General features: G+C 32.0%; 1 protein-coding gene across 1 annotated transcript in view; it reads right to left on the reverse strand.

The window, feature by feature from the left end:
- Positions 1–2,215: 2,215 nt before the first annotated feature.
- Positions 2,216–26,647, reverse strand: part of LOC134692385 (uncharacterized) — a 62,731-nt gene continuing 38,299 nt past the window's right edge. The window contains exons 4-10 of the mRNA XM_063552834.1: positions 18,956–19,044; positions 14,737–14,829; positions 14,014–14,175; positions 7,152–7,233; positions 6,502–6,590; positions 4,414–4,497; positions 2,216–3,686 (exon numbers count right to left, since the gene is read on the reverse strand). Of these exons, the coding sequence (XP_063408904.1) occupies positions 2,532–3,686; positions 4,414–4,497; positions 6,502–6,590; positions 7,152–7,233; positions 14,014–14,175; positions 14,737–14,829; positions 18,956–19,044 (1,754 nt within the window). The 3' untranslated portion in view covers positions 2,216–2,531. The remainder of the gene's footprint in view (positions 3,687–4,413; positions 4,498–6,501; positions 6,591–7,151; positions 7,234–14,013; positions 14,176–14,736; positions 14,830–18,955; positions 19,045–26,647) is intronic.

Raw genomic sequence — 26,647 nt, forward strand, 5'->3', positions numbered from 1 at the left:
AAAACAATTTGACATTGATTTCAGTTAAATAATAGGTAGCTATGCACAAAAATAACATCCATTTCCGTTTTCTGTTCTGGTAATAGAAGAGGGACGAAAGATACCAAAGGGACAGTCAAACTCGTAAATCTAAAACAAACTGACAACGCCATGGCTAAAAATGAAAAAGACAAACAGAAAAACAATAGTACACATGACACAACATAGAAAACTAAAGAATAAACAACACGAACCCCACCAAAAACCAGGGGTGATCTCAGGTGCTCCGGAAGGGTAAGCAGATCCTGCTCCACCCGTCGTGTTGCTTATGTGATTACAAATTACGGTAGTCTAATTCGGTAGGTCTCATTCATGAAAGGGAAGGGGATTGTAGTTACGACGTAAGGAACATATCCGATATCATTTGTGAAACGGTTATTCCATAACGGTCAACCAACTCGTGATGGCGTCCGTAAAATTTACGAAGGGATGATTTCAACTTCACCATTTGGAACTCTTGGAAGATACAATTTGGTTGAAATGCACTAGCAATTAACAAAAAAGTGGAGATAACTCAGTAATTTGCTATCATTCTAACCAATTTTCTAACTGAGTTATTTGATATTACCAAACACACACAAACGAAAGACAGACAATGTTAAACTCGGGATGACGGTTAGTATTAAATAGCATGATTAGCTCAATGGTTTTTTTCTGATCATGTTTTGATTTTTACCTACATTGCCTGATTCTTACAAAGACTGGCACTGAAATTAGGAATATTTCAGTTGTTTCAGATTCTTTTGATATGTTTATGATTTGGATTTTGTCATTTGATATGCGACTTTACGTTTGGAAATGTCCCGTAGTTCGGTATTTTGAATTTGCTTTTCTACTTTTGTTTTAAACTTAGCTAGTGTTATCATAACTGGTATCAGTTTTCATGTGTTTAATTCTCAAATTGTTTCTGCTGAATATAACATTTCAGGATATGCAAAAATTCAGACAATATTTATTTTCAAATAAATATATATATGAACTTTAACATGTTAAACCAATTCCCAAGACATTAAAATCTCAGTGACGGACATCATAATATGAAAAACTTTTAAAGCTTCATTTGCTTCTAAATCTAGTATTAAACATCCTTTGCTTAAGCAAAGACGGGTACTATTAAACTGATAGGTAATACGTTAGTTAATATAATATTCCCAGTCACATACTTTCCTCAAGATGTATTCATAACAAAACAGTATAATAAAAAAAAATATAGGGATAAAATCAAATCTATGTTTTAGCATGTTTAAAGTCATATTAAACGAGTGATCGGTGAAAAAAAAATGTAAATCTTATTCTTGAACAAATTTATATAGTTATCAAAGGTACCAGGATTATAATTTAGTACGCCAGACGCGTTTTTCGTCTTCATAAGACTCATCAGTGACGATCATATCAAAATATTTAAAAAGCCAAACAAAAGCAAAATTGAAGAGCATTGAGGATCTAAAATTCCTAAAAGTTGTACTAAATACGGCTAAGAAAAGCTATGCCTGGGATAAGAACATCCTTAGTTTTTTGCAAATTTCAAAGTTTTATAAACAGGAAATTTATAGACAAAAATGACCCCAATATTGGTATTCATGTCCACACCGAAGTGTTGACTACTGGGTTGGTGATACCACGAAACGTCCACCAGCAGTGGTATCGATCCAGTGGTGTAAATAGTTACCAAAGGTACTAGGATTATAATTTAGGAAGCCAGACGAGATATATCATACACTTAAGTCTTCTGTGTACAATTTTATCATTTTTCCGTATAAATTTCGTATAATCGTTATTTTTTTTCAGTCGGTCAGTGTTGTTGTGAAAATATGGCAGGTAATAAAAGTTCGTGTTTTGAAGCTGACGTTTAACGATTGTCACTCGTTTGTCAACAATCAACAAAGGAGCATAGGTATTGAGCACGTGTATAACATGTACAATCAGATAATTGTTAAATTCAGTGACAGATCCATGCGTATTGCGATAACCGGATTTTTACGAGGAGGGTGACGCTACGGTCACTTTGCATACGGAAAATATGTCGGCGAATTGCTTTCTGGAAGCAAGCAATTAACAAAAAGTAAACTTATCCTTCAGAATGTGGACAAATGAAAAAACTTTCTTCAGAAAAGATGTATGTAAATAAGTTTAATAATGAAAACTATCCATTTTATTATTAAAAACATATGCTTCATTTTTTTTAAATTTGAGGTTTCATATGACTTTAAATTATACACAGTCTAACAGTTTGCTACCAAAGAAAAGTTTATAAAACTGGTTTAAATCTTCATCAACAATACATACAGGGCAAAAATCAAATACATAAGAAATAAATGATATATGCTAAAGAAACATTATCCGACTTTTTTTTCCTTAATGTAAACTATCTTTATTTTACATTATTATAAGCAAGCTTTTTATGTTGAAAATTATTTGTATTTTAAAGTTAAGACTGTACAACCGTCAACTGATTAGACCTGGTTTTCCAAAGCTGAAGTAGTAGAATATTTTCACCACCAACCACCAACCGATGTCTCTGCTTCACCATTAACTGACAATAATTGGTTGGTTTGACTATAACATAGACAATAACTTGTATTTGTCTCGTCAATTTTAAACTGCTCTAACTCTGTACTGATACTTGGCTCTTCATCAGAATCCCACATGTCCCATGCGTCTTTTGTAATTTGAGACTCTGAGAGCTGTTCTTGATCGATTCTACTAATCTCGTTTCTATTGCACCTTTCAAAAATAATTTCGTCTTTCTCATATAAAATATTAGGTGAATCCAGGCTCAGGCAAGTTCCTTTGTCATCATCACAGGCTGGCCGATTATCAGCCTTCAATCCAGCATTGATACCTTTAACTTGTATGGCTGCCTCGGTATATTTACCTAGATAATTGTCCTGTATTTTTGCGTTTGTCAGTTTTGTTTGTCCGTGATCTGTTTTAACAAATTTATTTTTCACTTTTGTTTTTCTTTTTTTCTTTTTGGAGCAAATGTTTTTAATTTCGCATTGTGCATGCACACCAAATGAAGGATCAGATTGAACAGCGCTATTAGCAATGTGCATTGGCAAGTCGTTATACGTAGGTTGCTTTGACCTTGTATCAGATCCTGCGCATAACGGATTCTGCCCTTCATGACTTCTTGGCATTTGCTTCTCTATGAACCATCTTTCGCGATCGGTATCTTCCTTGTCTCTGGTTTTATCTTTCATTACCAAGTCTGTTTCCTTCTCTACTGTACTGTTTGCATCCGTCTCTGCAGTACTACATCCATCCGCCTCTTTACTTATATATCTAGCATTATCTTCTGTATTATATTCATCCTTCTCTTCAGTCATATATCCGTCCTTCACGGTTGTTCTATATTCACCAATCTCTTCAGTCATATATTCTTCCATCTCTACTGTATGATATCTTTCAGTCTCTGATGTACTGTATACTTCGTCCTCTATTGTATTATATGCATACTTCTCTTCAGTTCTATACCCTTCCTTCTCTACTGTACTATATCCGTCGCTCTCATCAACATTATATCCATCTTTCTCTAATATACTATAACCATCGTTCTCTTCTGAGCTATATTCATCACTTGCCGCAGCTTCATATCTTTCCGTTTCCTCTGTACTATATTCATCCTTTCGTTTAAAAGTGACACCCTAGAAGGACATAAACTTTAATTATGATTGCAAACTTGACATGCCTTAATTTAGCTTAATTACAGTGTCCCTTATTAATGAACAATACATGAAAATAGCTTGGATTTTGAGAAGATGTTAAAAATACGCGTGAAGCTTGTAGATAAATGCAATCTTATTTGGCATACGTACTAGCTGTGCCCATGTAGTTGACCTACAAGTTACAAAACGTTCTACCTTTTCTTTATCAAAATCTTTCATCCACATATGATCATTTCGATCTTACAAACATAATCATCCATGTTCCAGAATTTGAAGTTTAGTAACCGTTATCTTAAGGTGGTACCTAACACTACAGGGAGATAACTCTGTAAAATCAGCAGAACGTTTTAATGACGTTGTGTTCTAAAGGGAATATTAAGCTTCTCAATGATCAAAATCAGTGTTTGTCAAACTGCTATATACCAGTGTAATTTTTCTGATTAAACGGTTAGTTCAAATTTTTTGAATTTTTTATATTTTTGTCAAAGGGTCAAAGTAAATACTTTGTTAAAATTTAAAGAAAATTAAACGAGCCAAAATAATTTTAGTTAATGTGTTAGGTACCACCTTAAACTTTAATCTATTTTCCCAAAATAATTAAGTTCGGCCTAAGTCTTTAAATATTTCACTGATAAACATGTTAAGGTGTAAACATTCTAACGTTATTTTATTTACATGTATAAACAAATATTTAACTATTGCGTACCTCAGTCTTATCAAGTTTGTATTTCAACAAACATTTAGCATAATCTATGGCTTCTGTTGGACCAATTATTGTCAAAATTACATCCTAAAATTATGATTATGATATTTTGAAAAAAATATATATTATCAGCATTTGAAATATTCTTAATATTAGTATAAAATGATTTCATTAAAAAGTAAAATCACAAAAATACTGAACTTCGATGGAAATTTAAAAAAGAAAGTCCCTAATTAAATACTAGTAGCAAAATCATATGATAAAACACATCAAACGAATGAATACCAACCATCGTATTCCTGACTTGCTTAAGGCATTTTCAAAAGCAGAAAAAGATTGATTGAACCTGGTTTTATAGCGTAAAACCTTAACCTTGTACGCCAGTCGAATCAAATTCATTTTATTTTTGCAGTGATGCGTAAACAAAATGTCACAAATAGGGGAACAACATAACACGAACCCCACCAAAAACGCAGGTTCTCCTGAAGGGCGAGCAGACCACGCACCACATTTGGCACACGTCATACTGCTCATGTTTTAACATAGCCAGTTAAAAGTATAATTTGGTAGATCATATTCTTGAAAAGGGAACGGGATTGTAGTTCTGACGTACGGAACATATCCATAGCAGTTTCATACTTAAATTGCAATAATCTTTCTTCTAAATTGCCCTTGATGAAGAATTTAGAATAATATAAAAGTAATGGAAAGTGCAAATCACTGATGGATATGATTTGAAGATTGAATGTATAATTTCAGCTATGGCACTGGACAAAGAAAACTTCATGTAAAAAAAAATGTATTAGGTTTAAATATAATTCTTTAAAAATAAAAGTTTTCAGTAGGTAAAATGATTCTAGGCTTACTCCGAAACCTGTGACTCGCCTTTGAATGATGCTATCAGTTTTAAGGTGAAAGAATTATTGCAAAGGAAAAGTCAAAGTATTAACCAAATACAAAAAAGGGGCTTTAAAGAGACTATGTCTCTCTTCTGCATCTTTAAAAGTAGCCAGTTTGTGAAAATAATCGGTATAAAAGAGATAACTGAAAATTTCAGTAATGTTGAAATGTTTGTAGATCTAACTTTGCTGATAGTTTTTTAAAGATTCTATCTACATTTGTATAATCATATCTCATGATTTTAGCCATGAAGCTTTTGTCTTCCTAATCAGTTTACTAAAAGAAATCATGTATGGTAGTTTTAAGAAAAGCAGACAAAAACGACAAAAATATGATGATATTTAACGTTTAAGGGTTAGTTCTCCTAAAAGTCGTCAGACTTATTGACTTAAATGTAGAGCAGGAAGATCTCACTTATTTAAACTAGATATCCCAAACATGTGTGTGGCCATTTTTGTTTATCGATTGTAACACAGAACAGGTGAAAGGACGATTGTTTCAACTTAATTCAGTTTGTTTCTTAGTATTATAGGCAGAGCAGAGTATTACATGTCAGAGTATTGAGACCAGAATTTCATTTGAAAGTTTTAGAACAATTTTATTAACCTGGCATATAATGTGCAATCTAAAAACAATATGTCAACCCCATTCTTTTAAAGGGAGGACTTTCAAACCAATGTATCTACCATTCCTTTGGAACTTGAGCCAAGTATTGCTGATGTGAACTTTTAAAATAAACTGTATAACAGTGTAAATGTGGCTGGATGTGCTTACTTTATTAGACAGACAGAATTTCTATATTTCCACTCCAGCTATTGACGTGAGATAAAACCAGACAAAAATGCATTTTAGTAGGAACATATAACTATAAACATGATAAATCTTTCAAATAGAACAAAATAGTGATAAAAAAATTACAGTTCTGTACAGAAGTTTTCACGAAAAGTGGGACACACAGTGCAAATATAGTGCCTCCAAATGTTAGTGCGTAATTGTGTGTATTCCAATAAATCATGCTCCATTTAAGGTCACGTACTGGTAGTTTCAAAGGCTAACTGATCACTTGTCCGTTTTAACAAGTAGAAATTGGATAATGTTTTAAAAACTGAACTTATTTGTTTACATATATTTGAGCAGGAGCACAAATTGCATGTTTCTTTATATGACATAAAATTAGCATTAATATCTTACATTATTTTTGTTATGTTTAGTAATTGTTTTGATTATGGTTTCATTTATTACTTCTTCGATAGCTTGTTCAAACTTTCCAATAACTGGACCTAAAAAAATAATAGATGAATTAGTCCTTCGAACAATATACAAGTTTTTTTTCAAATACACTTGCTGTAGCAACCCTTTGTTAGTACTCCGGACAAAAATTTACACCTTTATGGAATGAATAACCATTTGCAAGTAATTGAATTAAAAATGAATTAACAATCAAATCAAATATTGGAGTTAGCCCTTTTCTCATGTACTCATTACTTTCAGTTAAATTAACATGATTAATGAAGGCCTTCAAACATACGTTCCCTACAATTTAGTCCATAAACATACAAAACAAAACAATAAATTGTCCAGGACAAAACAACACAACACAATCTAATGCAAATGCAAACAAAACAATACATTTCATTAAAAACAAAACAGTCAAACGATTGATAGCAATAACTAACATAAATTCTAATAAGCCAAATGTCCTGTGAATTTAAAATCAATCAATTCGTTAAATGGATATTTAATACAATTGTAGCCTTTTGTAATTCATATTTGTTCATGCAAGCCAGATATAGAAGTCAGGCATTCGTTTTACTAAATGTTGAACACCTGGACATATTTACCTGCTATATAATGTTTTGGTACTCTATAGGCATGTTGACTCAATTCCAACATAGATCTAGCTTTTTTAACAGCTTCTAGTGTCTAACAAAAGATCCAAATCATTAAAAAAAATCTAAAGAAGCAAATTCTACCTTATATGTCACATAATATAAAATTTAAAAAACTTTTACACACAAATTATATTAGGTTTGGTACTTATAACATAAGAGGTCCAACACTGTCTGCATTATGTGCTTCACACAAAATATGACCTCTTCTACAGGTTCATTGCCAAAAATTAGTACTTTATAAAAAGCAGTAATTTAGGCAACTTAATTACATGTAACATAATAAAATTGTTTATCAACATTAACCTCTGAAACAAAGAAACTTAACTTTTGAAACCAAAAAAAAACCTCTGCTCTTAAACATTCGGAATTGATTCAGGATGACCGACAGACTACATATATATGTAATACAGTACTGTAAAAATCTATGATATCAAAATAACCCAAAATATAAAACAATTCTAGTTTAGGCAATAATCTAGTACTTTCTTCATTATGACAATGTTCTTATTGTAATTGTTGAAATTTCTTTAAAATAGATAACAATTTATTGAAAGGTCAATTCGTAAAGCCTCGGTCACACCTTACCGGATAGCTCGAAAGCACGCCTAACGGATAACTTTTTTTCAATCCGTTGATGTCCGTTGGACGTCCGTTCTTATCCGTTAGGCGTCCGTCCATATCCGTTGCGTATCCGTTAAGCGTCCGTTTTGTCCGTTGACGTCCGTTCTGTCTGGTGGAAAATTTTGAGCATGTTCAAAACTTTGAACGGACGTCCTACGGATAAAATGTCCGTTGAACGTCCGTTAGGCGTCCGTTAGGTGTCCGTTTTGTACGGTACTCGTCCGTTTTGTATCCGTTACGTGTCCGTTATGCATCCGTTGGAGATCCGGTAGACCAATTCACCAACGAACGTCTACCGGACGCCTAACGGACGCCTAACGGATAAAGCGAATGTGAAACGGACATTAACGGAAGGATAACGGATAAAACGGATGCCTACTGATAGTTTATTCTCATAAAACCATGCAAGTACAAAGGTTACAGAGAAGTTGAAAAAAAATATACATAAAAAACAAAATATGTATTAGAAATGCATAAAATTCAAAAATACTAGATGTAAAACGGACAAATGTCAATTGAAATTTCGCGTCAGAAATGCCAATATATGGTATGTTAGATTTTCTTGAGTGTCATGAATATTTATTATTCGTGATGGATCTTGGAGTAAGAGCACGTCTTCGCTACCAAGCAGCTCTTGTACTTAAGGTAACACGATACCGAATGACGTTACGCCACGAGTTATCGTTCCTGACGTTATCGAATAACGTTCACACTTACAAGTCAATGCAGCAGGTTCTGACTGCAATCACAAAGTGATTAGATAATAATAAAAAAAAAAAAGATAACTATGTGACATTTTAAACGGTAATATTTGCCGAGAGTTTTAATGCAATACGTTACGGTTAACTTTTCAATGATCATGATAGATGAACATAGATTGCTTTATCGTTTTCCGGCAATTTTTCTGCTCATTGTTAACCATTTAAAAAATGTATAACTTTACTTTTATTTATATTCTGGTTCTTTAATATTTAAGCATCTGCACGATTTATCTTTAAAATTATGTTCTTATACAAAATAGATTGAGTTTTATCACTTTTATTTTATTCTTAGTTTATTTATGCAATAGATACTTTTGCATGATGCACGCCGTATTCCCACGAATTTTTGTTTTGAAAATAGAAATCTTTATATCTAAAGAAACTTAGGATGATGTGTGAAAAAACGGGGAGTTGTCCAACTATTAATTCGTGTGAAAATGCTCGGGCAAAATGAAAAAAGGAAATTTATCTGATGAGAATACGGATAGAATAAGGCATAAAAAGCACAATACAAGCAGACTTTGAAACTCATATATATAAACAGAAAATAGTTTGTTAGTATAGAATGAAAAAAAGTGGTTTAACTTGGTTATTTTGCCGAAAAACATTCCAAGTGTAAACAATCTCATTGGTCTGTACAGAGTAAATCCGATATAGTTTCGGAAACATTTAAAAAATAAAGTGCTCGCTTTGTAATATTATAGACTAAGTCTACACGGGACAGACAGCATAATATATATACCCTCATTTTTCAGTGTCAGTCCAAATTTTCTTAACCATCTTCCTTGATCGCCCCTATTACAAAATCTATCTAGTATTGTAAATAGTGTAAACTTGACCTCAATTTGTTCTCTTCCTGAACGTGCATGCAATATTTGCCACTGGACGTAAGCATTCGTCACTTGAAACTTCATTTGTTAAAATTTAAATCATTGCCTCTAAATTTCAAAGAAATTGACAAAGTTTACGAATATTTACGCCATTCGAAATATCTACGTTACTACTTGCTAATTATGAAAGTGGGGTAGCATGAAACTTTATTTGTAACAGTACAAGTACAAATAAAACAAAAAATTTAACGACATCAAAACCAAAGACATCAAGCAAATTGTGACTAATTTTAATTGGATGAATATCTTTTTTTTCTAATTTGTTGTTTTAGTAAACGTTGGTCCCCTAAATTGGAAGTATAATTATCACAGTAATATTTTAGTCTCCTTGTACATATGTGTTAAACAATGTTTAAGTCCTAAAATCTTTTAAAAATATGTTCTTCTAGAGAAAATTTAAATCATAATGAAATAAGGAGGTGCGTTAAAATTGCCAATTAATCAACTTTCCACCAAAGACAAAATGATGGAAAGGTTACCTTGCTACGTCGTTATGTTTCATTTTAGATCTTTAAATTACCATTCCGTTATATGAACTGCATATTCAAAAATATGTTTTGTCACCGAAACCCTTATAGAGCACGTATGTCACCATATTGTTTCATCCGTGTCCGTTCTACCGCCAATCCCGCACTTGGTGTATATAGGCTTTATACGGCTTGTTATTTCGGACTACAGTCTTTTGTGCGTCAGGTTTTAATTATGTACCTAGTATAACTACTCATATTAAAGGTGCAAATATTGTCTGGATTTTCTTCATTTTTTGTTCATGACAAGTTGCTGGATAAGGCGTTTTGAAAAATATGAAAGGCACACAGACTCCGACTTACATCTCCTACATGTGGAATTTTAAGCTGGAACTTTTATATTTTGTATATCTCGTCTTTGCAGTTTGTTTTACTTATAAAGAATGCAAGATTTGTTTCGTAAATGATTTTCAACAAATGACACTGTTGAACTTCGCGAAATTTTGAATACAGTTTGCATGCAAGGTTTGTCCCACTTGCTGAGCAACCAACTCATACATTTACAACACGCAGACTACACTAAACTAATGTATATAGCAAGTCAAGAAAATGACGGCTGTTTATCATTTTTTTTTTATATGTATTCGTCATTTGATAAATGAATTTTAAGTTTTGAATTTTTCTTTGAGCTTTTTTTTTAAGAATGTGTATTTTATCAGGATCATTATTTTTCCTCATAATATTCACAACTACATTGTAACAGAATGTTAAACCTTTTTTGACTGATGCATCAAATGTGTCTTTTATTTTAACAACTGTTTCCAAACTTGTATTGTATCGTTCCAAACATGCATGAACTATTCGCCACTGAACGTTAAACAACCATCAGAAACCGAGCAATTCTAATTCTAAATTTTAAAATCATTTTTTTTAAAGTACTATATTTCTACATGGATGAAGCAACGACACCATCATTGTCTTAAATGATGTAGTTAAAAACTCAGTAGTTCAAAGGAATCACACGTGAAATTTTTCATGTTATTTTCACATGAACTTTACAAAAATATGAAGGTATTTTTGATGATTTTAATGAAATTTTAGAATAAAGATATTATTTGAATAATCTTATTTTAAAAATTTGCGTATACTTAACGTGTACCAAACTCCGGTGATTTATGCATGAACTATTATCGTATATAAGATTCCCGTGGAACCAACCAGTTCAAGGTCGTTTGGTGTAAAAATCAGACGAGATTAATAAGGTTAATTCATGTGAGTGAAATTTCCAGGTGCAGGACGAAATAAATTATATCAGCAAAATGCATATTGCATTACTAGGAAATTTACGAAACAAGACAGCGGAAAGGAAAATAAAATAAACACCATTTAGATCCGGACAAATATTTGTTTTTCTATATCTCTGAACGTTACATTCTGCATTCAACAACGTCACACGTTTTCGGTCCATTTCTAAGGGTATCAATCAACTTTGAAGCCATTTATCTCAAAAACAAGGATGGTGACCTATGAGTTTCTATACGTGTATGGATTCAGTATGCAATTCTGGATATTGTGTTAGTTTTTTGTTTTTCTCCGTATATTAGAACATAGCCATTCATTGGAAAATATAAAAAGGAAAGCCGAAAAAAGGGCATTTCCCCTATATAACTAGGTAAAATTCACGCCAGAATTGACGTTTTCTTATGAAAATACCAAGAAAACAAAAATGGTGACCCCCATTTTTTATTACATATTCCGATGTAACTCGATAAAAAGAACACGTGTGCAAAAAAGTTTGGAAATCGGGAGATATGCCATTCGGTATCGTGTTACCTTAAATGTAGCAAATATAAACCTTATAGCTGTCGAAAGGAGGTTTGGTACTTATAACATAAGAGGTCCAACACTGTCTGCATTATGTGCTTCACACAAAATATGACCTCTTCTACAGGTTCATTGCAAAAAATTAGTACTTTATAAAAAGCAGTAATTTAGGCAACTTAATTACATGTAACATAATAAAATTGTTTATCAACATTAACCTCTGAAACAAAGAAACCTAACTTTTGAAACCAAAAAAAAACCTCTGCTCTTAAACATTCGGAATTGATTCAGGATGACCGACAGACTACATATATATGTAATACAGTACTGTAAAAATCTATGATATCAAAATAACCCAAAATATAAAACAATTCTAGTTTAGGCAATAATCTAGTACTTTCTTCATTATGACAATGTTCTTATTGTAATTGTTGAAATTTCTTTAAAATAGATAACAATTTATTGAAAGGTCAATTCGTAAAGCCTCGGTCACACCTTACCGGATAGCTCGAAAGCACGCCTAACGGATAACTTTTTTTCAATCCGTTGATGTCCGTTGGACGTCCGTTCTTATCCGTTAGGCGTCCGTCCATATCCGTTGCGTATCCGTTAAGCGTCCGTTTTGTCCGTTGACGTCCGTTCTGTCTGGTGGAAAATTTTGAGCATGTTCAAAACTTTGAACGGACGTCCTACGGATAAAATGTCCGTTGAACGTCCGTTAGGCGTCCGTTAGGCGTCCGTTAGGTGTCCGTTTTGTACGGTACTCGTCCGTTTTGTATCCGTTACGTGTCCGTTATGCATCCGTTGGAGATCCGGTAGACCAATTCACCAACGAACGTCTACCGGACGCCTAACGGACGCCTAACGGATAAAGCGAATGTGAAACGGACAATAACGGAAGGATAACGGATAAAACGGATGCCTACTGATAGTTTATTCTCATAAAACCATGCAAGTACAAAGGTTACAGAGAAGTTGAAAAAAAATATACATAAAAAACAAAATATGTATTAGAAATGCATAAAATTCAAAAATACTAGATGTAAAACGGACAAATGTCAATTGAAATTTCGCGTCAGAAATGCCAATATATGGTATGTTAGATTTTCTTGAGTGTCATGAATATTTATTATTCGTGATGGATCTTGGAGTAAGAGCACGTCTTCGCTACCAAGCAGCTCTTATTCAGTCCAAACTCAACTTAAATGTAGCAAATATAAACCTTATAGCTGTCGAAAGGAGAAGACAAAGGAGATGGTGGACACGACCATGGCTTAGTCCTGAAAGACGACGCAGTTTTGGTCTATATGACCAACTCATGAAGAAACGTAAAAAAAATCGGATAAATTGTTCAATTTGTTTGGTACGTGTGACCTTGATAACTGTCCTACTGACCAGACTTTCCCAGAAGCAAATATTATAACATATATACTAGATACCATGTCCATCTGACGCGCCTTTAATTTTCAGATGATTTATTTCTTTTAATTTTCAGATGGTTTATTGCCTTTAATTTTCAGATTATTTTGTTCATCCGTTTTATCCGTTACGCTTCTGTAAGGTGTCCATTTTATCCGGTACTCGTCCGTTGGATGTACGTTCGACGTCCGTTCTGTCCGGTATGTATCCGTTTCACGTACGTTCAATGTCCGTTGTGTGTCCGTTAGACATTCGTTACATGTCCGTTAGTACACCAACGGACTCCCAACGGATATAATAACTTCAAGTTTCTTCGTACGTTAATTGGCCTGTAAAACATTTGTGGATTCGAACGTCACTGATGAGTCTTTTGTAGACGAAACGCGTGTCTTGTGTAAATATAAAATGTTGAACCTAGTATCTATGATGAGTTTATTATTTAATATAGAAACATCAGTTGGCTTCATTTGGAGAAGAAATTCCAATACCGATACAACATATGTAAATTTTGTTTTGTAAAATATAATACTGTCGATTCAAATAGTATTGCTAGGGTTAAGTTAGTGTTATAACTTTGCTACATGTAGTATCACAATGCACTCTGAATTCGATACATATGCAGATTTTCTTGAAATCACAATAATAATTCTTGCATTTTTGTCCGTTCTTAAAAAAATAAATGCACACAAGTATTTTCTGAATTTTCATAAATTGAAATTTAAAAATATATTGATATGATAGAAAAATTAAGCATATTCAATGGTCCAGGTCCAGGTCATTTTGAATATAATATGTGTATTAGAATATATATAAAGACCATGTAATTTACCTCACCAAATATTCGAAATCTGCATTCACCTCCTGGCTGCTTCTCCTTATCAACCGAGAATACTCCACTAATTTGCTGTGCCTTTTTTATGTTGGCTCCTCTGGTACCAATGGTACGTCCTATCAAATTCAAAGGGACCATGAATGTTTCTGTACGAAATGGCTACAAACAATATTAAAATGTCAATTAATGTCTCGGGATTCTTACATTATTTTTTTGCTTTCCATGCTTTCCTGGAACTTCTAAATTTTTGAAATATTTACAATGAAACATGCTTTTCAGTCAGTTATGAAAAAATCAAAAGTGCACTTTCAGCAGAGCCCCAAAAATCCTTTTGTAGTCAATTAGTGACAATGTTAAATATTTTGGACAAGGACTACCTTGACAATTGCTAACCTGACAGGTCTAGGGGGACATAATACCAATACAAAAATTTCAAGAAATATCAGCTATAATATCAAGATTCCATTTAATAATATAGTTATATTATGGGGTGTATAATTGAAGTAAGTACATTACAAATCATGACATTTTAATGTATAATAGAAAATTCCAAGGTATGTGCAAAATTTTGAATATGAAAACTTTACAGGAACACTTAATAGAGTTTTTTGAGTCAACATAAAGGCTTCCGAAAAATCATTATGCTTTTCCTCTTAATTACATCTCCAAGTACACAGAAACTTTACAATGTTTATTATCAATATAGTTAATTTGTTTTACCTTATTCCTGTTAATCTGATCCAGTTTATAGTTCAACAAAAGTTTAGCATTTTCTATTGCTTCTGGAGGCCCAATAATATTCAAGACTACATCCTAAAATTACGATACACTTATTTTGAGGTATATTTCTTCTTAATCTACTAATATAATCCATGCATGATATCAGTATAATTTATGTAGTTTCTACATTATTTTACAGTGTCATCTTCTTAATTTTTTGCAAATTGCAAAAGAGCTGCGCCATGAGCACATGTTACTCGTGTTGGTTGTATTAAGAATAAAGTTCCAAAAGTGGAGACATATATATAGTATTTTCTACTATTTGAATTTAATTGTTTGTACATGTACTCCGAAGCAATGTAATCTATTTAGGGCCTCCGACTAAAACTAATCTACAAAATCACTTGTTCCCGTCTCCAAGATCGGTGTTTATCGATGATATTCAATATGTAGGATTTGTCATACCCGTTTGCTTTCACTTGAGAGCTTAATTAAAGCAAATACTGAATATACAATGTAGATTAAAGCTAGGGGATTAAGCCAAGCCAACCTGCTTTTGTACAAAGGTATAAAAATGACTTAACATTATCGACTTAATCAGTTATGTATATGATAAAACTATGTGAGTTGGACAACACAGAATGGTATGAAGAACTTTTGGATGACCGTCGTAATATAAAAAACGGAAACAAATTGCGCACTTACAAATGTTATAAACAATGTGTGAAAACAGAACCTTATGTGCTTTTAAACATTTCTAAACAGGAAAGGCGTGCTATGGCTCTGTTTCGCTCCGGGGCTTTACCGCTGGCGCAAGAACTGGCAGATACTCCAGGCCGCCTACACCCGTAGAAGATAGACTTTGTTTGTTTTGTGAAAGTTGCAGTGTAGAGACTGAAAAACCCTTTCTGATGAAATGCACACTTTATGACGATATTCGGTATAATTTTTTTTCATGAACATGATGAATGTGCAAAATTAATTCAAAATTTTCACCGCCTTGATATAGATAATAAATTTATTGAAATTATGAACTGTTATGATATACAATATTTCCTATGCAAATTTTTATATAATTTTTTAACAGCTCTTTATGAAATTTTCACTAGCTGCAGAGTTTTATTATTTTAATTTTACCCGGAAAGTCAGATTTCGAAAACTTTTATATATACTTATTGAATATAGTGATTTTTTATTTTTTATTTTTTTTAATGGGGAATCTTTTGTGACTTGTATGTTTTTTACGAAATATATTTGATATTTTTATAGACTTTTAAGCTTTTGAGTGTCGCATAATTAGTTTTAATGGCTGGATATTGATTGGTTTATGTGTATATATTTATATCAATGTTGCTTATATTTATGTCAATCAATATGTGACACTTTAATAAACTATTTACTTACTGACAGTAATCGAAAACTGGATAAGGGGAAATAATCATTGTTTAAAATTCTCTTTTAATTCAATAAAGTAATAAACATATTAAAAAAATCAATTTAGAATAATCGTTTGGTTACCTTAGCTGTATTTGAAAAAATGATTAGGAATTTTGGTCCTCAGTGCTCTTTAGCTTCGTACTTTACATGGCCTTTTTGGCTTTTTAAGATTCGGACGTCATTGATGAGTCTTTTGTGGAAGTAACGCGCGTCTAACGTTAATACAATACTGGTATCCATGATGAGTTTATTTGGTACATTATACTCCTAACACAAATTACTGTGAGTACTTTAATTTGGAAACATTATTACTCTACTTATCTTAACAATGTATTTTGACGCTGATACATTAGCTGTAAACCAATATATGTATGTAGCAAGTAAAGGGAAAATCATTATCCACTAATAATTTAATTTTGGATGTAACGTGTCTTCTGATTGGCTGACGTTATTTTGTTATGAGCCCATAGACATAATTTAGGCATGTGACCGTGACGTCATCAACGTTTTTTTTCATGGTTTTCTATGGTTTAAGATGAAATTAAGAATAAAATTATAAGAAATGACTGTTATATTTTTTCTGTCTATTCGAAATAACATAAAAAATGTGGTGCACACTGTTAAGGTTCATGTGGACCCTATGGCTAAAATGGCCGTATTTTCACCTCAAAATTTCCTATGAGTACAGACAAATCTGTGCATCTGGAAAAGTTTTAAGGCATAGCCTAGATAAATAGAATTCAAAAGCATTGTATGATTTAGAAAATTCATAACTTAACTGAATTTTGCCGTCCACTTTTTTCGTTTCTGCAAAAGATGATAAAATTAACAAACAGTTGAGTTTACCTTGATATGGTCCACTCAGGTACACAGTTTAAATAACCAATTATTTTCAGGTATCTATTGTTCATCTAATGTCCATGTCAATTAAAAATGCTCACTTTAATTTTTACCTGTGGGGAAGTTCTCAAACCTGTTTCCCCAACTTAGTTTATTTTGGCACCTTCTGGAGGAATGAAAAAAAGTGCACGGCAAAATCCTGGTAAGTTTTTGTTTTTCTAAAACATAAAACGTACTTAAAATTCATTTATCTAGGGCATGCTATGCCTGAAATTTTTTTACAGATGCGCTGGTTTGTCTGTACTCAGAGTAAATTTTGAGGTGAAAATACGGCCATTTTAGCCATAGGGTCCACATGAACCTTAAATAACCCGCTACGCGCGTTATATATTCAGTATGCACCAAATTTTTTATGTTATTTCTTCATAGACAGAAAAAATATTACAGTCATTCTTTAAATAATATAGTAGAGGTTTGGAAGAACACAAATTCCAGAAATATTTAAAGGTCTGATCAAAGCATTGGTTTAAAAATAGTTAATTGTGCATGCCTTAACAGAAACCCGGTTAATTAAGTGGTGATACATGAAGGTTAATATAAACCAATATTAAATGTTTGGGTAATTAATATGATAAAAAAAACAGGAAATTAAGCGGGAAGCAAATACGGTAATGTCTGGTAAACCCCAATGCTGATTGAAAAAACTAGTAGACAGGGTCTCCGAAATAAAACTTTACACAAAAAATCAGTCCAAAATGTATTTTGTCTTCACAAAAGACTTTCAATAATAAACATCACTTGTCCCAACTCCCTCACCTTCCTAATAATTGCTGTTAATAAATATTTAGGGTTTTTGGTACCAATTACCAGCTTGCTATCAGTTTCGATTTTCTTATCCAAGGCATAAATTACCTTACCCGTATTTTGGAATTGTTGTCCTCAAGCGTCTGACTTTTCAAATTATAAGCATTTTCTATGTTGTGATGTTATGCTATTGTTTCAAAAAAAGGGAGAAGGTTTGGATCCATTAAAACGTTTAATCCCGCTGCAAATGTTTGCACCTGTCCTAAGTCAGGAATCTGATGTACAGTAGTTGTCGTTTGTTTATGTAATATATACGTGTTTCTCGTTTTGTTTATATAGATTAGACCGTTGGTTTTCCCGTTTGAATGGTTTTACACTAGTAATTTTGGGGCCCTTTATAGCTTGTTGTTCGGTGTGAGCCAAGGCTCCGTGTTGAAGGCCGTACTTTAACCTATAATGGTTTACTTTTAAAATTGTTACTTGGATAGAGAGTTGTCTCATTGGCACTCACATCACATCTTCCTATATCTATAGTATCGTAGTGATAATCATGTTATAAATAGAGTGCAGATGAAAGCCTCCGCTTTTTGTTAATGAAGGATCCCTGAAGGGGCTCAAAACATGCCAACTTATCCATGCATAAATGTATTAACTTTTGGAGAAAAAAGCAAGTTAAATATTTTAACATTTTTAAAGAAAAGTGTAGACATCATGAACATAATACATTATTCTGTACCACTTTTGGTCTCTGGCTGGTAGCATAAAAGGCCTAAGGTTTTTGCTATCAGGTATGAGATATTTTTAACAAACTGTAACAACTTGACATGTATTTAAATTTCAACAGTACTGTGGATTCACTATTATTCGGTGTATACTAATTTTTTCATTGATTTCGTGGGTAAAGGAAAACCACGAAATTAAATTTTCATCGAATAACAACTTCTAAATATTTCGTGGGTAAAGGAAAACAACGAAATTAAATGTTCATCGAATAACAAATTCTATATACTAGGCTTGTACGTAGAATTCGACAAAACCTGAAATTGCATATTCACAAACGTGTAAGTTTTCCTAAATGCACAAATAATAAACGAATCCACAGTATCACATCTTTATATGACATGTGATTTAATCTTACACCATTTTCCTTGTGTTTGGTAATTCTGTTTACTAAGGATCTATTTATGACTTCTTCGATAGCCTGTCCAGACTTTCCAATTAATTTACCTAAAATAATGGTGAAATATCAACTGTTATATATAATCCTTTAAAGTCTATATCAAAACGTAAAAAAAAACAAAAAAAAAACATAGAACTACAAGAACATTTGAAAACAGAAAGCCACTTATCAAATGGTAAAATCAAAAGCTGTAACATATCAAAGGAAAGAATTAGAACAGCTGCTGTTATATTCCGGACTTGGTTCATGCATGTTTTATATGTAGGAAATGGTAAAGTAACGCTGGTTTTAAGTGTTAGAAAAAATCATCGCATGACCCTGTGAACATTATTTAGGCATGAGTAATTACAAATTAAGGAATATAAGCATGCTACAATTTAGTGTCTGACATACAAATTCAAATATTTGCCATTTTTTGCTTAAGGAAATGCCTGTAATAAGTCAAGAATATGACAGCTGTTTTCCTTTCGATTAATATGTTTGGGTATTTATTTTGCCATTTGATAAGGGACTATCCAAATTGAATATTCCTTAGAGGTCGATATTTGTTTGCTATTTTGCTTTAAAGTTTTAATATTTTGATATGAGCGTCACTGATGAGTCTTATGTAGACGAAACGCGCGTCTGGCGTACTAAATTATAATCCTGGTACTTTTGATAACTTTTTAATATTATGTAAGGATATTACGCTTTAACAGCCATATGTATTTGCGTATTATGTCTGTTTTTTTTCTGTTGTATTGACGTATTCGACTTAAATCATACGCCTGTTTTCCACCTCTGGTACTCTTGGTTTACCCCATGCTGACGCTTGGAATACATTCCCATTAATATTACAATTTTCAGGTTTCATTCTCAATTTCAAGCCAAGTTTCCAAATTATGTACAGCCATGTAAAACCTTTCTAAATAAATATATCATTATACTGCATTGAGGTATGATAAAACAAATTTGATTGGATGATGTCTGCCATCAAGTCCCGACAGTTGGACTCCTGTGTAGTGGTTAACATGTCAAGATATGAAATATTTAATGTGTGCATATAATAAGTATTGCATTATAATAAATAACAGAAGTGTATTTTAAGTTGCCACTGTCAATTTTGGCTCTGAAATTAACTGTTTCTCACTATAGTAAACTGCGTTTGCAACTGAAAAATACCAAACTGACAATGGTTACTCTTCAAATGCATTACAGAATTCTACAGAGGTATCAGAGCAGTAATGAAAATCTGTTAGCATCTCTGTGGCAATTCATTGTAGTGCGGTGACAGAAGTGTAAAAAGTCGTCTAGATCGCGAGTTTAATCTCCCCAAATAACACACGGCTAAAAATGGTCTTAACTGAAGGACAAATATGTCTTCTTTAGTTTTTGCCCTGTCGTCAGAATTTCGTACGGTCACATTTTTCTAAAAAGTCGTGTTAATGACTAGTAGTATATTGGAGAGTTTCAACCCCCCTTTTTCAAAATGAAAAATTGTGTATGTTTGCTTACATTTAACTGAAATAGTTTTTCCTGAAGCTATTTTCATTTATCGAAATATTCTATTTAGTATTTCATTTTCTTAAAATCTATAAAATTTGCGAAGTTTAGACTGTTTAAAATTGAGGTTATTCTAATTGCAAATTCAGACATAAACTTTAGTTTCTTCTTCAAAGTAGTAATAAAAATTATCCTATAATATTTTTAGCATATAGTATTTCATAAAAGTAATCAGTGATAAAAATTTCGGAACCAAAATATGAAAAAAAACTTAAGAAATCAATGGAAAAAGAATGGAATAAAAAACTTCAATTTCAAAACGGAACTTAATCACTTGCCTTCCGTCACATTTTGTGTATTAGTCAATAATTTGCTCTCAACTGATATATGATATTAATACCTTTTCGCTTTTATATACATACATTTGCACTGATATAGGCTACATTCTTTGTTTGTATGTGTTTATATTCTATGTTTTTTGGTTATAAAACATTAAGGGAAAACGGTAGTATTTATTCTGCCATAGGCGACAATACTAACATTTTCTAAATTTACCAGTTTTTATAATAAAAACTTCAATAAAACAGTTATGTGTGGTGTTTGTACTTTATTACTGTATTCTAAAAATTGAAGCCAAATAGTATCATGACCAATTTCCAACGGAGCTGGATTATGTTATCCATGCCCACCGTCATTTTGCACCAAATTTATGAAATTTTGGAAGCCTTTTCAAATAATTCTCTAGAAAATATTTCAATAGGTTTTAAAATTTATATTGTAAATATAAAAACTGCAGTTATTCATAGATAAATAAAAAATATATTGTACCCTTACATCCAATCACAGCGCTCATAAGTTGACTTCCTTCACCTGTCTTGGGTACACAAAAGGCCAACCTAATGCTGGGAAAATGTAATACTACCGTTTTCCCTATACTGTGACACAAGGCTATAAAGAATTTTTATGACACCATCAATGCAATACTAGGTTATTGTGGAAACCTTGACTATAATTAGTACTTGTATATCCCCATTACTTAAAGAAACATGGATAATTTTATGTCCCCACCCCTACATGCTGATTTACCTCTTTCTCTACTTCTTTCAGATAAGGCTTAACGAACAACCTGTTTCCAACTATATCTTATCTTATTTGAGAATAATAATAAACATTTCCATTTAAACAAATAAAAATGACAATTTCATTCAATTTGTATACATTTTATCCAAAATTTACAACATAAGCACAAATTCAAGATTTGTCATACTAATCTCCATTCCATGCTTTAGTATATGCCATATTGTGGTTAAAAATTTCAGAGCTGGTTATAAAATCCATTATTCTATCTTGAGATTATAAAAACAAGGATATTAGACACTTAAAACATTAAATCTGCAAAATACTCAGCTGTAAAGTTGCCTTTGTTGCCTGTATTAATCTATGAAAAAGCTGAATCATGTCCCTTGGGAGTATTAAATTCCAACAAAAGTCCTTTCAAACAGTACAAAATGACAAATTGTATATGCCTGATATAATTAAAGATAGAAACTACAAAATGAAGCACTATTGAAATATTTGCAGCATGAATTGCCAACAATGTGAGCAATTCTTTACACAGGAGAGTATAAATTCTATCTAAATTTAGCCTCCAGTGGGCCTCTTTTTTTCTTAGATGAACAATTCAAACAGTGAAAATGCTTCTAGTATGACCAAATACTGTCTTACTATATAAACAGTACAAACTTAACCAGACAATATCCAATTTTAATAGATTGTGTCAAGGGAAATACCCAATTTATACATTTAGGGAATTACACAGCAAAAAAGGCAAATATTTCAGTTCAAAATATATGTCGCGACTTAAAATCTGGGTTTTCAAATTGAATTAATCATTGCGAATGGTGAAAACAAATACAAAAGAACAATAGTTTGGTGCAGTTTATACAATATAGTTAATATTGACACCCTGGAATAAAGTTTTATATCAGTACCCATCAATTTGACTTATTATGATGACTCAGCACTTTTCCCATTACTGTACTGTCCTCAGATAAAAATTTCTATTCTCTATGATAAAAATCAAATGTTCTTATCAAATGCTTCAAAATAGTATAATATGACTGAAGTCTGATTGATTTTGATTTCCCTTGCTATCTTGAGTATAGGGAAAACGGTAGTATTTATTCTGCCATAGGCGACAATACTAACATTTTCTAAATTTACCAGTTTTTATAATAAAAACTTCAATAAAACAGTTATGTGTGGTGTTTGTACTTTATTACTGTATTCTAAAAATTGAAGCCAAATAGTATCATGACCAATTTCCAACGGAGCTGGATTATGTTATCCATGCCCACCGTCATTTTGCACCAAATTTATGAAATTTTGGAAGCCTTTTCAAATAATTCTCTAGAAAATATTTCAATAGGTTTTAAAATTTATATTGTAAATATAAAAACTGCAGTTATTCATAGATAAATAAAAAATATATTGTACCCTTACATCCAATCACAGCGCTCATAAGTTGACTTCCTTCACCTGTCTTGGGTACACAAAAGGCCAACCTAATGCTGGGAAAATGTAATACTACCGTTTTCCCTATACTGTGACACAAGGCTATAAAGAATTTTTATGACACCATCAATGCAATACTAGGTTATTGTGGAAACCTTGACTATAATTAGTACTTGTATATCCCCATTACTTAAAGAAACATGGATAATTTTATGTCCCCACCCCTACATGCTGATTTACCTCTTTCTCTACTTCTTTCAGATAAAGCTTAACGAACAACCTGTTTCCAACTATATCTTATCTTATTTGAGAATAATAATAAACATTTCCATTTAAACAAATAAAAATGACAATTTCATTCAATTTGTATACATTTTATCCAAAATTTACAACATAAGCACAAATTCAAGATTTGTCATACTAATCTCCATTCCATGCTTTAGTATATGCCATATTGTGGTTAAAAATTTCAGAGCTGGTTATAAAATCCATTATTCTATCTTGAGATTATAAAAACAAGGATATTAGACACTTAAAACATTAAATCTGCAAAATACTCAGCTGTAAAGTTGCCTTTGTTGCCTGTATTAATCTATGAAAAAGCTGAATCATGTCCCTTGGGAGTATTAAATTCCAACAAAAGTCCTTTCAAACAGTACAAAATGACAAATTGTATATGCCTGATATAATTAAAGATAGAAACTACAAAATGAAGCACTATTGAAATATTTGCAGCATGAATTGCCAACAATGTGAGCAATTCTTTACACAGGAGAGTATAAATTCTATCTAAATTTAGCCTCCAGTGGGCCTCTTTTTTTCTTAGATGAACAATTCAAACAGTGAAAATGCTTCTAGTATGACCAAATACTGTCTTACTATATAAACAGTACAAACTTAACCAGACAATATCCAATTTTAATAGATTGTGTCAAGGGAAATACCCAATTTATACATTTAGGGAATTACACAGCAAAAAAGGCAAATATTTCAGTTCAAAATATATGTCGCGACTTAAAATCTGGGTTTTCAAATTGAATTAATCATTGCGAATGGTGAAAACAAATACAAAAGAACAATAGTTTGGTGCAGTTTATACAATATAGTTAATATTGACACCCTGGAATAAAGTTTTATATCAGTACCCATCAATTTGACTTATTATGATGACTCAGCACTTTTCCCATTACTGTACTGTCCTCAGATAAAAATTTCTATTCTCTATGATAAAAATCAAATGTTCTTATCAAATGCTTCAAAATAGTATAATATGACTGAAGTCTGATTGATTTTGATTTCCCTTGCTATCTTGAGTATAGGGAAAACGGTAGTATTTATTCTGCCATAGGCGACAATACTAACATTTTCTAAATTTACCAGTTTTTATAATAAAAACTTCAATAAAACAGTTATGTGTGGTGTTTGTACTTTATTACTGTATTCTAAAAATTGAAGCCAAATAGTATCATGACCAATTTCCAACGGAGCTGGATTATGTTATCCATGCCCACCGTCATTTTGCACCAAATTTATGAAATTTTGGAAGCCTTTTCAAATAATTCTCTAGAAAATATTTCAATAGGTTTTAAAATTTATATTGTAAATATAAAAACTGCAGTTATTCATAGATAAATAAAAAATATATTGTACCCTTACATCCAATCACAGCGCTCATAAGTTGACTTCCTTCACCTGTCTTGGGTACACAAAAGGCCAACCTAATGCTGGGAAAATGTAATACTACCGTTTTCCCTATACTGTGACACAAGGCTATAAAGAATTTTTATGACACCATCAATGCAATACTAGGTTATTGTGGAAACCTTGACTATAATTAGTACTTGTATATCCCCATTACTTAAAGAAACATGGATAATTTTATGTCCCCACCCCTACATGCTGATTTACCTCTTTCTCTACTTCTTTCAGATAAGGCTTAACGAACAACCTGTTTCCAACTATATCTTATCTTATTTGAGAATAATAATAAACATTTCCATTTAAACAAATAAAAATGACAATTTCATTCAATTTGTATACATTTTATCCAAAATTTACAACATAAGCACAAATTCAAGATTTGTCATACTAATCTCCATTCCATGCTTTAGTATATGCCATATTGTGGTTAAAAATTTCAGAGCTGGTTATAAAATCCATTATTCTATCTTGAGATTATAAAAACAAGGATATTAGACACTTAAAACATTAAATCTGCAAAATACTCAGCTGTAAAGTTGCCTTTGTTGCCTGTATTAATCTATGAAAAAGCTGAATCATGTCCCTTGGGAGTATTAAATTCCAACAAAAGTCCTTTCAAACAGTACAAAATGACAAATTGTATATGCCTGATATAATTAAAGATAGAAACTACAAAATGAAGCACTATTGAAATATTTGCAGCATGAATTGCCAACAATGTGAGCAATTCTTTACACAGGAGAGTATAAATTCTATCTAAATTTAGCCTCCAGTGGGCCTCTTTTTTTCTTAGATGAACAATTCAAACAGTGAAAATGCTTCTAGTATGACCAAATACTGTCTTACTATATAAACAGTACAAACTTAACCAGACAATATCCAATTTTAATAGATTGTGTCAAGGGAAATACCCAATTTATACATTTAGGGAATTACACAGCAAAAAAGGCAAATATTTCAGTTCAAAATATATGTCGCGACTTAAAATCTGGGTTTTCAAATTGAATTAATCATTGCGAATGGTGAAAACAAATACAAAAGAACAATAGTTTGGTGCAGTTTATACAATATAGTTAATATTGACACCCTGGAATAAAGTTTTATATCAGTACCCATCAATTTGACTTATTATGATGACTCAGCACTTTTCCCATTACTGTACTGTCCTCAGATAAAAATTTCTATTCTCTATGATAAAAATCAAATGTTCTTATCAAATGCTTCAAAATAGTATAATATGACTGAAGTCTGATTGATTTTGATTTCCCTTGCTATCTTGAGTATAGGGAAAACGGTAGTATTTATTCTGCCATAGGCGACAATACTAACATTTTCTAAATTTACCAGTTTTTATAATAAAAACTTCAATAAAACAGTTATGTGTGGTGTTTGTACTTTATTACTGTATTCTAAAAATTGAAGCCAAATAGTATCATGACCAATTTCCAACGGAGCTGGATTATGTTATCCATGCCCACCGTCATTTTGCACCAAATTTATGAAATTTTGGAAGCCTTTTCAAATAATTCTCTAGAAAATATTTCAATAGGTTTTAAAATTTATATTGTAAATATAAAAACTGCAGTTATTCATAGATAAATACAAAATATATTGTACCCTTACATCCAATCACAGCGCTCATAAGTTGACTTCCTTCACCTGTCTTGGGTACACAAAAGGCCAACCTAATGCTGGGAAAATGTAATACTACCGTTTTCCCTATACTGTGACACAAGGCTATAAAGAATTTTTATGACACCATCAATGCAATACTAGGTTATTGTGGAAACCTTGACTATAATTAGTACTTGTATATCCCCATTACTTAAAGAAACATGGATAATTTTATGTCCCCACCCCTACATGCTGATTTACCTCTTTCTCTACTTCTTTCAGATAAGGCTTAACGAACAACCTGTTTCCAACTATATCTTATCTTATTTGAGAATAATA

The sequence above is a fragment of the Mytilus trossulus genome, chromosome 12 (genome assembly GCF_036588685.1).
Source record: "Mytilus trossulus isolate FHL-02 chromosome 12, PNRI_Mtr1.1.1.hap1, whole genome shotgun sequence".
NCBI lineage: Eukaryota > Metazoa > Mollusca > Bivalvia > Mytilida > Mytilidae > Mytilus > Mytilus trossulus.